The sequence below is a fragment of the Trachemys scripta genome, chromosome 1 (assembly GCF_013100865.1).
Source record: "Trachemys scripta elegans isolate TJP31775 chromosome 1, CAS_Tse_1.0, whole genome shotgun sequence".
NCBI classification, from domain to species: domain Eukaryota; kingdom Metazoa; phylum Chordata; order Testudines; family Emydidae; genus Trachemys; species Trachemys scripta.
The window spans coordinates 320,531,207-320,546,626 of NC_048298.1; the positions used below are offsets into that span (position 1 = coordinate 320,531,207).

General features: G+C 43.0%; 1 protein-coding gene across 1 annotated transcript in view; it reads right to left on the reverse strand.

Moving 5' to 3' along the window:
• The window catches only part of FAT3 (FAT atypical cadherin 3), a 186,078-nt gene that overhangs the window by 66,979 nt on the left and 103,679 nt on the right, over positions 1–15,420 (reverse strand). Inside the window, exon 14 of the mRNA XM_034779231.1 lies at positions 983–1,372. Within this exon, the coding sequence (XP_034635122.1) occupies positions 983–1,372 (390 nt within the window). The remainder of the gene's footprint in view (positions 1–982; positions 1,373–15,420) is intronic.

A 15,420-nucleotide genomic window follows, 5' to 3' on the forward strand; every position in this document is an offset into this window, starting at 1 on the left:
AAAACACACTTGCATTAGTTATTTTAAAAAGCCTTTTAACTGTAAGTGAAGAGTTTCCATAGAGAGAAGGGGAATTTTTTACACAGAATAGTGTAAGTGAGATAACATGTTGTTCTGGGTATTTCTAGGCTCCGGGCTACATTTATAGCTGCCCCTAAACAACTGTTACTTTCAGCTTTCACACTACAGATCAATCAGGTAAGAACCTCAGGTGGCAAGTCCATATGGCTCTTCCTGAATATTGTGGGATGAGGGAATCCTGACAGCTCACTGCTGTTACTTAATGGGGATAATTAATGGGAAATAGATCCCAACCAGGAAACTGAAACAGCAGTAGCCTTTTGGAAAACCCAGTGTTTCTGGGTATTTCTATGAAAAAGCCAAGCAAGCTGTTCTTTTAAAAACTCGTTACATATAATAAAAGCATAAAGGGTTTAAGCCTACTTTCACAGTGCTGTAAATCAGGAGCAACCTCACTGAAGTCAGCGCAGTTCTACAGGGTTATAAATGTAAGGCCAGAGACAAGCCCTTAGTACTCTGTTCATTGACCAATCTTCTCCCAGTCTGCTGAGCATCAGCAGCGAGTCACATTTGGGTAGCACAGCAGGTTAGTCCTTAAGGGCAGGATCGCAGAGCCTTTGCTCACACTGGCAAGCGCTTGAGGTGCTCCACTGTGCGTAAGTGTTCATGACTGTGAGTAAGGGCTGCATAGTTGGACCCCAAGGACTAGTTTCTGCTATCCATACTCAGAGCCTATAACATCCTAGGCCACTGATTCATGGAGTAAGGTACAATTCACTTGAGTACCTGTGACTGAATCTGGCCCTAAATCATACCACTCTTTTTCATGTGGAACTTGTCTAAAACTAATTCCACAATGAAAGGATCTATAGAGCTGTCTTTGGAACTCATTGAGTTCTACAGGTTTCCCCAAAGCACTAGTAGTTAGAGAGACTCTTTTCGTGAGTGTTGTATTACAAACCCGTCTTTGAGTTGATCCTGAATTTCCCTTTCTCGTTTCCAGACCTGATGAGGTAGGTAATCTCTGCATTGGTACCAATGTCTTTGCTTGTTGCGAAAACAGCCAGTACTTTGGTGCCAGGTGAGGTATCTTCAGGCACTGTAACAAGGTAGTCTCTTCTCTCAAACACAGGAGGGTTGTCATTAATATCCAGCACTGTAATGGTAACTGTGGCAAATGAAGACAGGGACAACACAATGCTCTGGTCTGATGCTTTTACACTGATGTTATAGGAAGGCTGCAGCTCTCTATCAAGAGGATGCTCCAAAATAATGATTCCTGATGACCTATCCACAGAGAAGTAACCATCTGCGGAGTCTGCTAGGGAATAGACCACCTTTCTGTTCACACCTGAAAGAGAAGCAAAGATGAATTAAAAAAAAAATGCTTGAAAGCAAAACAGTTGCAACCTTGGTGCTCATTTCCCTAGCACACCATGGGATGTGGTGGTAGTGGAGTCGAGTGGCCTTTCTTATACCAAAAATCCCTGGTGAGCAGTCTCTGCAATCCTTTACACCTGACCAGAGGGTGTTGATTCAAAAAGCATGGTAATCCTTTAGCAAAACCAACAGTCCACAAGCAAGGCCCAGAACTGAGAACCAATGACTACTGAGATCTAACCCATTCTCTGGTGCTGACTCTGTGGCCTTGAACAAGTAAATAACATTTCCATCTCATTTTCTCCATTTGAATAATGGCAATATTAATACTCACTGACTTCACTGGGGTTTGAGAGATTAACTAGCTAATATTTGTAGAGAACCTTGAAATGTAAAGTGATGAGGAAAAAAAAAAGTTGTCATACTGCCATGATAAATGTTTAGGGTCCAGTCCTTACTGAGGTCACTCCAACATGAGTTTTGCCTGAGTAAGGATGGGCCCTTATGTTGGGCATAGAAGAATTCCCATGAATGACAATAGCAGCAGTTGTGCATCTATTTCTCCTTCTATCCCATGTTGTTATTACAATATTCCAGTAGCGACTACTTAAATCAAGACCAGGGCCTCCGCTTTTCTGCTATGTATTGTACAGACCTTGAGAGAGACAGTTGCTGCCCTGAAGAGTTCATAATCTAAATAGATAAGAGACAGACAGAATATGCTGAAAATGCATTGCCTCAGAGAACATCTCGGAGAAATAGCAATGTACATATGGAAAAACAAATACACCAGAACCCCTTTATCTTATCTAATTGGGAACGGGGCCGATCAGATTATCAAAAATTTGGATAATCTAGAGAATGGGGAAGTGTGAGGCTGCATCCCCGTCTAGTGGCCACAGGAGACATCACGTGCTTCTGGACCTGTGCGTGGCGGTTGTTCGGTTAATACAAAGAGCCTGGATAACAGCAGTACAGATAAATGGGGTTCTAGTGTATACATCAGGTGGCAAACTACATTCTTTCACTACTAATGTTGCCTTCATTCCATTGCGCACACACAACAGCATGGACATTTTAGAAAGGAAAGACTTTTTTCAGGTTGAGAACAGTAATGGAATTGGGCAATATGGTCTTTTATTTTTCAAATCCCAGTTATAGTTCCAGAAAGCCATGGCTTACTTACTTTATAGTAACTGGAATTCTTTGAGATGTGTGGTCATTATGGGTATTCACTGTGTGCATACACGCTCTTTGCACCTGGGACCACAACTTCTTCAATAGCCTGGTCCACGCCTGCGCCCTGCACCTCCTTGTGCTCCTAGCTGAGGGCATAAGGGTGGCCCAGACTGACCGCCTCTCCAGTTCCAACTCTACCATGAATCAGAAGATGACACAAACAGAGGGAAAGTAGGGCAGGCCATGTTTATCCATAGAGCCTTTGCATCTGGAAGAAATCCAGTTATTATAAGTTAAGTAACCTCCTTTCTTCTTCAAGTGTGGGTCTCTATGGGTATTCACTGTGCGTGGCTCCCAAGCAGTGTTCGTTGAGGAGGAGGGTATGCTGTGCCACAGAGTGGAGGATCACCAAGCCAAATGATGCATCCACAGCAGAAGCTTGGACCAGTGCATAATGCCTGGTGAAAGTTTGTATGGAACCCCAAGCAGCTGCTCTGCATATCTCCGAGAGGGCGGCGGGGGGGGGGTGTCCCCTATTGACGCCACTTGGACTCTTGCAGAATGGTCCCTGAGGGGCTTTCATAACATTATGGGAAAGAATAGTGGAGGAGAAAATCTACCTAGAGAGCCTTTGGGATGAAACAGCCTTCTCCTTCATTCTTTCAGTAATAGCAACAAAGAATTTAGGGGTGCTGTTCTGTGCAGGTAGAAAGATAAAGCCCTGCACACATCCAGGGAATGGAGTATTGTTTCCTCCATGCTTTGGTGAGGCTTAGGGCAAAACATTGGAAGGTGAACAGTCTGGTTAAGATGGAACACTTTAGAGGTGAACATAGGATGTAGCTGCAACAAAACCTTCTCCTTGTGGAAAACTGTACAAGTCAGATCTACCTTAAGGGCTCCGAGATTTCCAACCCTTCTAGCAGAGTTAATCATTGTTAAGAAGGTCACTTATATAGGTGCAGGAGAGGATGGGAGGCTAAAGATTCAAATGATGGTCTCTTGTGAGCAGAAAAGACAAGGTTCAGGTCAAGCTGGATGTCTTGAGTGACAGAAGATACTTCAGTATGAGGGGGAGTCCTGATCACCAGTTACCTGCTGGGATGTGCTGGCACCAAAGGGAGAATTGTTTCCATTTAGCGGAGTAACGTATCTGCATAAAAGGTCTCCAGCTGTAACTGACGAACTCGTAGAGGGCAGGTTCTCTCTATGTTGGTTGTCTATCCAAAACTCATGCTGCCAGATGTAGGGATGCTGGGCTGGGATGGTTCATCCTGGCCATGTTCTGGGACAGCAGGCCCAGGAATGGTTGTAGGTAAATGGATGGTGTGAGGCTAGCTATAGTTTGGTAGTGAACAACATTTGCCTCAGCCACTAAGGCGCTATCAGGATCACCTGCTCTTCCTACACTTCAGTGGGATAGCTATTTCAAATCTTTGTAAAAGTGAATGCTGAAACAACCCCACACAAGTTTCCTGGTTGCTGGTTTATTTTCTGCCCAGGTCCTGGGAACTGCAATCAGAGATTATTATTAAAACACAAAGATCCATTAAGTTGTAGATTCCCCATTCTTAGCCTCTATCAGTTGAGTATTTGTTGCCCTTATTGTCTGAGAACTTTACAAGCCTGACATTAATTGAACACACAAGAGCTACCGACCCCTTCTAGGCCTATTTTGTTAATTTAAAATTTGTGACAGTATTATTCTGCTTTACAGCAGTAGAAAAGCATTGTAAAAATGACTGATCAAAGCCACACAGATCACATTTGTTTTCTGCTTGACATAGTAGGAGTACAATATTCACACCAGGGGGAGCTGAGGGATTCTCTTTTCTCCAACCATGCTTACATAAAAGCAACAACAAGAACAAAAAAACAAAAAAAAAACAGACGCTATTTAAATTACATTAGAATTAGCTGGCTCTCTAGAGAATAATGAAGTCCTTGATACACCTATGGTGTGTTTTAAACATTCAAATGTAATTAAAAATAGACATATAATTGCCAGTATTCTAATTCATTGTTATTTGTGTTACAGTAGCACCTAGATGCACCGCCTGAAATCAGAGCCCTAGTATGCAAGACACAGTAGAAAAACAGTCCTTGCCCCATCTAAACAGACAAATGGTGGAAGAAAGGAAGTATTATCTGCATTTTACAAATGGGGAACTGAGGTCAGCACAGAAAAACAGACAGCCACTTGCTCAAGGTCACACAGGATGCCTGTGCTGAACCTGGAACTGAACCTAGACCCCCTAAGTCCCAGTCCAGTGCCTTATGCCCAACATACATGGCTTAGACTGTAAGCTCCCTAGGGCAGGGACTGTCTTTTTGTTCTGTATATGTACAGAACCTAGCACAACAGGGTCCTGGTCTTAGGCACTCTGGTAATACAAATAAATAAATACATATATAACAACAACAACATGAACGCAAAAAACAATTCCCTGTACAGTAAAATGCTAACACCCTGTGATCACCTGGGAACCAAGTTTTTAAGAGGACAGAAATAAGGAGGACACTGAGAGCACAGGGAAAATGAGCTCGTACTTATGAAAAAAGGCTAGAAAGAGAGAGGAGTCTTAGGCGTTTTCTAAATGTGGCCAATCGTAGGCAAACCCCTGGGAGTAGTGGATTACAGAGGCAGTGGCCTCTGTAGTTCCAGCTCACTAAGTGGTCCAGATAAGAACAGGTTCTGTGATGGGTGAGAGACAGAGAGGTGGCCCCTAGAGTAGCCGGACCAGAAGGCATATAGAGGTTTGCTGACTGTAACCAATACCTTGAACGAAACCAGGCAATTTGCAGGCAGCTATCTCAGAATATGAAACCCAGGTAGAATATACCCTTGTTCTCCCACTCTACTCAGGAGGTGGACAGCCTGGTTCTGCAGCACTTGCTGAAATTTCTAAGTGGCCTTTGTGACTCGCTCCAGCCTAGAAGCATTGTGCAAAGGCCTGGCTGGAAAAGGGCATTTGTGGCCACTGTTGCTCTTTGGGAGTCTAGAAGCAGAGATGCACCTAATTGTCTCTTCCCTTTGTCAAAGAAGTTGTGGTCCAATCTCAATTTATGAGGTGATCATACACTCTCCTAAGCCCTCAGGATGCTTCCCTGTACTGAACAGCATTCTTGCCACCCTTTTCAGGTTGGTCTTAAGCCAAATGGTTTTAATGCAGGTCACTATTTCTTCCAGTCATTGAGAGATAAAGCTTTGAGTCTGTTTAACTGTGTGACACATCATCTAGAATATGAAAAGCAAGCCAGGCCTTTGGAGGACTTCACCTTCAGCTACTCATCCAGCGCACCATCAAACAGTCAACAAATCTGATGATATACAAGGTAGCAGTAACAGCAGCCCTTGTATATGGGTATGAAACATGGACAGATTTACACACCCACACACACACCCACACACCCCTCAAGCAACTTGAAAATTTCCACATGCGTGGTCTCCATTCTGTTGAGAAGCTCCACTGGTGAGACCAGGTCTCAAATGTTAATATCCTTGAAAGAGCAAAAACATCTAGTATTGAGGTGATGATCATCAAAGCTCAGCTTAAATGGACATGTTATCATGATGGGCAATGACTGTCTGCAAAATCCATTTTCTATGGCGAGCTGAAACTTGGAAAGTGCAGGAGGGGTGATGAATGAAATGCTTCAAAGACACCCCCCTAAGCAGAATCTCACCTCATGCAGCATAAATGATAATTTTGAAGATATGGTCACCATGGAGTGCAACTATCAATAAAAGTTGTAAACATTATGAGGAAGACAGGTGCAATAACTGATAGAAAAAGGGGCCAAGTGTCATGCCAAGTCTTCAGTGGGAGTCTGCACATTCCTGTGTGATACCTGTTCGTGATCTTGCACCTCACAGATTGGACTATACAGCCATATGGAAACAGACTTGATGCTGTGATGCCATGATCAGATAAGACAGACAGCCATCCACCTTGTGGCTAACTGTATCAGATGCTACTGTCAAATTGCAAAGAATCAGAAAGGACACATTCATCACTAAGAGAAGAGCAACAGAGGGTCCCGTGGCACCTTTGAGACTAACAGAAGTATTGGGAGCATAAGCTTTTGTGGATAAGAATCTCACTTCTTCAGATGCAAGAAGACTAAGAGAAGACTGTCAACAAATTCCATCAGTGTGGTTTCTGACCTATACCCAGGTTTGAAATCAGACTGACCAGGCTCAGGGGAAACTGAAGATTTCAGATATCTCCAGAACTGCTTCTCCACAACTTTCTCAACAATCCTTCCCCAAACCAGAAATTCAATTCAGGGTTAACAATTGCAAAGACTGCCAATGCCAAGGTAGAATTTCTTGAACAGAGAGAGTTGAACTTGGCAGTCTGCCATCCCAAAGGGAGGCACTGACAATCTCCAGTAATGAGCCCAGAGTCTCTCAACTGGCCTTAACCAGCCAGAGTACACATAGGTCCGAACTACAAGTTGTGTCTTGAAGTACACTCAGCACTTCTGGAACCTCAGCAAGAGAATCTCTTTGATTTCTTTGTTCAAAAGGTCCTTAGATATAAGTACTGGCTTCCATTGTCTGGTGAAGGATTGGCGGATGAAGCAACTTGTAGAATGCATTTAAATGCAGGAAGCCATAACTCTGGGGTTTATAATCTGAATGAAATATAAGCAGACCGATCTCCTCTTGCTGCTTCATCCAACGTTGCTTTTTAATAGTCTTGGCTACATGATTAATAAAATATGCCCAGTATTCATTGATAAAACTAGTTACAAGGGATCCAACTCAGGGCACGGCTACACTGCAATCGGGAGGTTGCACCACATGTAGGCATACCTGAGCTAGCTTTGATCGAGCTAGCTCACTAAAAATAGCAGTGAAGCTGCAGCAGCAGGGGAGGCAGCATGGGTTAGCCACCCAAGTACATACCCAGGGTCAAGAGAAGGCTTGTACTTGGATGGCTAGCCCATGCTACTGCCCGTGCTGCCATGGTTTCACTGATGTGCAACCTAGCTTGATCAAAGCTAGCTTGGGTAGGCTTATATGTGGTGCAATCACACCTCCCAGCTGCAGTTTAGACATACTCTCAGAGGTATGTCATGGGAAGAAGGGGGTATGGTTACTGCTAAATCTCAGGGGAAGAGATGTGTAGGTGCAGATGGAGGGAGAGCTAACTTTCTGAGAGGAGAAGCCCTGAAATTTTTTTGGGAAACGAGAAGAACCCAGCAGATCCAAATCTTGTTAAATCTTAGAGGTAGACACCCTGGGTTCTCATGGCACTGACTAATGGGGCACAGATCACTTCTGATTTGAACTAGAGTAAATGGTGGATGGGTTGCAAGGATTGGCAGCAAATTTCCAGCATCTTATGAACCAAATCCTCAGACCCCACCAGCAGTAGGCCGTGGCTTACCTTGACAACACTGTCATCTCTAGCTATATGTGGGAAGATTTCTTACAGCACCTAAGGGCAGTACTGACATTCCTACAGGAGGCCAGCCTCACAGCTAACCTGGCAAAGTGTAAGTTGGCCACAACAGAAGTAATTTATTTAGGGTATTGGATAGGCGGAGGCCCTGTGAAACCTGTGTTAGACAAAGTCTTAGTGCATTAAAATCATATCCCATGTCCTGGACTAGGAGACAAATACGCTGCTTCTTGGGCCTGGTGGGACTCTATTGCCAGTTCATCTGCAATTTTGCACTCCAGTTTAGCTCCCTTGCTAAAAGGCAAAGACACCAAGAACATCCAGTGGGAGGACTGGTCTGATGAAGCTTTTAATACCTTGAAGATACTTCTAAGCCAGGTGCCGGTCCTCATCAACCCACACTTCACCCAGGAGTTTATTCTCTATACAGATGCTTCCGATGTCAGCCCAGGAGTGGTGCTCTCCGAGGACCCAATCCTATATGGAAGCAGGAAGTTGTTCCCCCGGGGAAGATAGTATTCAGTTATTGAGAAAGAAGCTCTGGCTATCCAGTGGGCTGTATTACCGCCTGGGTAGGTCCCTTTTCCTTAGTCACTGACCATGCGCCCTTGCGGTGGCTACACTCCATGAAGAGCTCGAACCCCCACATTATAAACTGGTATCTAGCCCTCCAGTCTTCCAGCTTCTGGGAGCAGCAACGCACAGGGAAAGAGCATACAAATGTGGATTTTTTTCCCAGGCTGACAGGGACTGGCCTGACACTTGAGCAAGAAACCTCTGTGGTCTGGGAAGGGGTGTGGGAGATGGGACACGACCCTATCCTGCTGATATAAAGGTGTTCATGCACTCAGGCAGCGCTAGTAAGGCACACCTGCAGAATGTGATCCACCTGAAGAAGGGGAGCTTAAAAAGGTGACGCTCGCCCCAGGAAAAGAGGGACGTTTACCCTGGAGGAGAGGCAGCTAGGGACTCCCAATTCGCTCCCGCAGCAAGCGGAGTGGCTAGCCTTCCCTTTCCACTCCTGCCTCGTGTGGGGCCAGATGGACATACAAGCCTGATACGGGCAAGAGGCCCTGTAAGGCTGCTCCTCGCCAACAATCTGTGGAGGCACCAGGGGAGCAGTGCCAGCATTTGAGGTAACTAGACTCAAAAAGGACCCTGGGAATGAACTGAACTCCTGCTGGGAACAGTGAGATTGCCCAGGCATGGGGGGCTCCCATAGGGGACCCCGGGGCAAGAAACTGAAAGAGACTTCCGCTGAGCCCAGGCTGAGGGGACCACATTCAACCGAAGTCAGTGGAGTTGCTTCAAGGATTGACCCGGACCAAGTTCAGCAAGGAGTGAGGATTATCAAATAATGCCTTGAGCCAGTTTCTTTCTGGACATGACATCCATCTACTTTTCCGCAGCTGACAATGCCTGCTGATGACACCACATAACCATTTTCTTTTTAAATATTAAAGGTTTGCAGTATGTTTCTCTTCCTGGTTTTATTCCAGGCTCCATCAACTAATTAACAAAAATGTTTTCTCCAGGAAAGTTAATTTACTCTATTTTAATTGAATTTTTAAACGAATTCTTTCTTTCTTTTTAAATAAATGAGATTGCAAAAGAAAACCCAAAAGAGAGGGTTGAAATATTTTCTTTACTACAGAAAACAATCACCCTGTTAAAGCTTGGCAAAAAGTCATGACACCCATAAGAAAAAAATATTCTATGAATATGAAAAAAAAGAAAAAGAAAAAGAAAAAGAAAGCTGTGCCATAAGATCTGTGAAATAAGTGGTTACTTTTCAAGTCAGCAATTATTTGTAAGCAGACTATCTAATTACAGTGCTTCCTCCCACCCCCATTTTTCATGGTGTAATTATTAGCCTTAGGATGCTCCTATGGCAGTGGTTCTCAAACTGTGGGTCGGGACCCCAAATTGGGTCGCGACCTGGCTTAGACTTGCTGGGGCCCAGGGCTGAAGCGAAAGCATGAGGGTTTCAGCCTTTGGTGGCAGGGCTGGGTTACAGGTCCCCTGTCTGGGGCTGAAGCCCTTGGGCTTCAGCTTTGCCCTCCCCTCTCCCCCCCGCGAAGAGCGGTGGGGCTCAGGCTTTGGTACCCCACCCTGGCTTCATGTAGTAATTTTTGTTGTCCGAAGGGGGTCATGGTGCAGTGAAGTTTGAGAACCCCTGTCCTATTGGCCTTTCCTGATTACTCAAATTTTAAAACCCAGAGTTGACGTATGGGGTTGGGGGGGCACAACCCAAAACTGTAACTCAAAGGAGGGGCTCAGCTCAAAAAGTTTGAAAATTGCTCAGTAGATGGTTTGTGTGTGCGCGTGTGTGTATAATTTTATATATCATATTCTGCAATCTGAAAAGGCAGAGACTGGCGAAAAATAGACCATACAAGTAAAATGGACAGTGGGTGAGTGACCGACATGCACCTTGTTAACTTAATTCTTTATACATATATGCAAATATGCATCTTGTTAACTTAATTCTTTATATGTATACACACACAAACAACAGAGAATTATCCACATCCCTTGGCCTTTTTTGTTAGTAGTATTTCATTTGTATTGGAGTTTTAGTAGTTCCCTTGGTACTCGAAAAGATTTAAACACTTCGAAAAGGAGCAGAACTTCAGACAGAACAGATATTAATCATAGTTACTGAGATCTTTGCTGAAAATGTTGTATCCTCCCTCAACCAACAGAGGGAAAAACTCAGAGAGAGGGTGTCATAGCTATAAAGAGAAGGGTAACAGCTGTTCTGTGTACAGTACTATAAAATCCCTCCTGGCAGAGACTCCAAAATCCTTTTCCCTGTAAAGGGTTAAGAAGCTCAGGTAACCTGGCTGGCATCTGACCTAAAGGACCAATAAGGGGACAATAAGGGGACAAGATACTTTCAAATCTTGGGGGGGGGGGAAGGCTTTTGTTTGTGTTCTTTGTTTTGTGAGTGTGTTCCCTCTCGGAACTGAGAGGGACCAGACATCAATCCAGGTTCTCCACATCTTTCTAAACAAGTCTCTCCTATTTCAAACTTGTAAGTAAATAGCCAGGCAAGGCGTCTTAGTTTTACTTTGTTTTCTCAGCTTGTAAATGTACCTTTTACTAGAGTGTTTATCTTTGTTTGCTGTACTTTAAACCTAAGACTAGAGGGGAGTCCTCTGAGCTCTTTAAGTTTGATTACCCTGTAAGGTTAATTTCCATACTGAGTTTACAGAGATAATTTTTACCTTTTTCTTTAATTAAAAGCCTTCTTTTTAAGAACCTGATTGATTTTTCCTTGTTTTAGATCCAAGAGGGTTGGATCTGTATTCACCAGGAGTTGGTGGGAGGAAGGAGGGGGAATGGTTAATTTCTCCTTGTTTTAGATCCCAGGGGGGTTGGAACTGTATTCACCGGGAGTTGGTGGGAGGAAGGAGGGGAAGGGTTAATTTCTCCTTGTTTTAAGATCCAAGGGGTTTGGATCTGTATTCACCAGGAAATTGGTGAAAGGTTTCTCAAGGCTTCCCAGGGAGGGAATGGTGGCAGCGGGACCAGAGCTAAGCTGGTAGTTAAGCTTAAAAGTTTTCATGCAGGCCCCTACATTTGTACCCTAAAGTTCAAAGTGGGAATACAGCCTTGACAGAGGGCATTTAGAGATAACTGCAGGTACAAATTAACCATACATAGATACAGAAAACAATAGATAATGAGCTTGATTCATTCTCTTTGCAGCAGCTGGGGCAAATGCACCCCAGATGGGACTGACTGTAGTGTGAGAGCAGAGTGTTTGCACATCACCCTAACATATAGGAGGGTAGCTATCACTTACTACACATAAGGGTCTATAGGAGCCCCAACTAGCAGAGCCTGCATGACATGGGATGTGCTGAGTATAATGCATCCTCTGAGCTACCTGGACCTAAAGAGCACCACCCACTTTTTGATGGGTGCAAGCCCATAATGCCGCTTTAAACAGACTTAGGCAAAAATTCTGCTGCCAGGGGCCTTCCGCTGCAGGCCATGACAATATCCAGCAGAAATCCTGAAGGAATCAAGCCCAGGAAATAGAATCTGAATGGAAGTAAATCAAATAGCAGAGACATACTGAGCCATAGGAGTCATACAAGATGCAGAGCAGCCAAGGTCATCATACAAAATATCCCACTGTGTGGATATATTTTTGAAACTGACAGATACATCTCAGAGCACTCTGCGTTCTGCAGTGAGGTTACAGCCTTTCAAAAGAGCAGGATACATCAGAAACTAAAAGCACCGCTTCACAAAACTAAAGGGATGCTTTGGAAATGCATCACAGAGCTTATTCATGGTATGTGTTGCTTTATGATGTATTCTAAACTTTTCTTTAGGTTTGTAGAAATCCTTCCCAAAACTGCACTCTTACACTATACCAGTGAAATTTCACCCCTCCCAGCAGAGACCATTCCTAGACTTGTCTTCACCTCAGGGGAGAGAGACATGTGCTCTAATGGTATAATTTGCTCTGGATAGTCCCAGACAACAAGACCCCTAAATCCTTTTGAGAGTCACTGCTTGCCACATATGGTCTCAGACTCTGTAGTTCTGGCCTGCATTCCTTGTTCCTAGATGTAGAACTCTGCATTCAGGTATATTAAAGTACATTTTGTTTGCATGGGTCCAGCTTACCAAACGGTTCAGATTTCTCATCTGACTGCCCTGACCTCATCATTATTTACCACTCCACCAATCTTTGAGTCATCCACAAATTTTATGAATAGTGATTTTTCATTCTGTAAGGGTGAAAAGCCAGCCTACAGAGTGGCTCAGCAGGAACACTGGCATGAAACAGGACTTCATTTTATCTCTGCTGCTGTTTGGCATTGCCATAAACTGCATACTAAAGAAGTGCATTTGGAGTACTAACACTGGTATAGCATCAGTAGATAGCAAATTATTAGAAGACCTACACTTTGCTGATGATAGCATGCAACTAAGTGACACCCCCAAAAAGTTACAAAGAGAGTCAATCTGGCAAACACAGCAGGCCACATAATTAGTTATGCTAAAACAAACATATTGGAAATCCAGGCATCAAGCAGTAACATCACACTAGATGGCAAAAAGATCAAGGAAGGAGAACAGCTTCCCTACCTGGGCAGCACTGTATTAGCCAGAGATCTCAAGAAAGAAAGGATGTCAAAGATAGGAAAGGCATCTACAGTATTTACTAAACTCAACAACATATGGAAATCAAGGATATACAGCATCAAAACAAAACTGAGAATTTTCAATTCAAACACAATATCAATGCTAACATATGGATGCAAGAACTGATGAGCTTTTAGACAGAAAACTAGATGCCTTCAAAAATATGTGCCTATGAAAGATTCTGGGCATTGGTTGGAAAGACTTCATCACCAAAGAAAAGATCCAAGAAATTACGAACCAGCAACTTGTTTCCACTAGAATCAGAAGAAAGCGCTGGACATATTTGGAGCATCTACTCCACATACCAACTCACAGACTCCCACATGAAGCTGTCAAGTGGAAACCAGCTGGTGTGCAGAAATGAGGGCACCCAAGAGAAACCTCAAGAAGAACTCTAAGCAGGAAGGGCAGAACAATCTATTTCAACACCACAGAACAGTGGAAGCAGCAGCTAATAACAGAGAGGAAAGGGGAAGACTAGATTCCGCCCTGTGCACCAACATTGGAAGATGCAATGTAATAATGATTTTATATTTACTTCCATAGCATTGATGAAAATGTTGAATAGCTTCAGTCCGAGTACCAATCCCTGTGAAACCCCACTAGAAACATCCCCATTCAATGCTGATTCCCTATTGGCAACTGCTTTTTGAGATCTGTCAGACAGCCAGTTCTTAATCCATTTAACGTGTGCGTTATTGATATTGTATAGTTTGAATTTTTTATCAGAATGCTGTGCAGTCATAAGTTAAATGCCTTACAGAAGTCTACCCTTATCGACCAAACTTGTAATCTCATCAAAGAATGAAATCAGGTTTGTTTGACATGACCTATTTTTCATAAATCCATGTTGACTGGCATTAATTATATTCCTATCCTTTATTTCGTAATAAATTAAATCACATATAATCTTTTCCATTATTTTGCCTGGGACTGATATCAGGTTAACTGGCCTATAGCTAACTACGTCATTCTGCGTGCCTTTTTGAATATTGGCACAACATTAGCACTCTTCCAGTGATCTGGCCTTTCCTTGGTATTCAAGATTTATTAAAAATTAACATCAGCAGGCCAGAGATCTTCTCAGAAAGCTCCTTTAGGGATCTTAGTTGCAAGTTATCCAGGTCCGCTGAGTTTACAGTGTTTACCCCAGTAGATGTTGTTTAGCATCTTCCTAAGTTATTAATGGACTGTGAAGTACTTCATAGTTCTCATGTGATATGAGCACATCATCTTCCTTCTTTCCAAATACAGAAGAGAAATATTTTTTGATCACTTCTGCCTTATCTGCATCATTATTAACAGTTAGCTATCTAGTAATGGGCCACAACATTATTAGGATTTCTTTTGTTCCTAGTATACGTAAAAAATTATTTCTGTCCTTAGCCCTGGCAGCTGATGTCTTTAGTTTCCCTTATTAATTTTTTGCTCTTCATAACTTCTAATTTATATGATTTCTATTATCCTCCTTTTCTATTTTATATACTGTTTTTTATTGCTAATTTTTGTCTTCATTTTGCCACTGAACTGGGATGGATTTTTAGCCAAAGTTATCTTCTTTCTTGATTGTGGAAACCCAGCTTTTTTGAACATTTAATACATTTTTTTAAAGAACTTTGAATTTTCATACACATTATTCTATCTATTTTTTTTATCTCAATGAATTTTGCTCAGCTTTCGGAAACTAGCCCTTTTGAAGTACCAAGTATTTATAATAATTATTGGAATTGTCCCCTACTTGTCAATATTCAGTGTTGTCTGGTCATGATCACCAGTCCCTCGGCACTTATCACCCTTCAGTCCAGTGATAATTCGTCTTTATTCATCGTAAGGAGCTACCTTGTGTTGGGTACAATATCTTTTGTGTTAGAAAATTATCATGTACAATTTTTAGAAACTGTAATGATGGCTGAATGGTACCTCTAGCAAATGTCTCCCATGACAGACTGATCAAATAAAAGACTGACTAGAAGGAGCTTGTTAAACTTCAATAAATTGCCAAAAACACCAGTACTGGATGAGGGAAATGGAGAGCTGGATCTGCCAGCTGGCCATCACAAATGTTAAAGCTCTATGGACCAGATTTCTAGAGGCGTGTAGGCACCTGAAGATGAATATTGGTGCCGGCCTAGTTGGAAGTAGTAGAATTTTTGAAAGCATCCAGGCACCTAACTTCCATTGGATTTCTCCATCAAGTTTCCCTGTAGGGTAGACGTTGCACAACAGATTCCACATATCAGATTGCTATGGTGTCTCT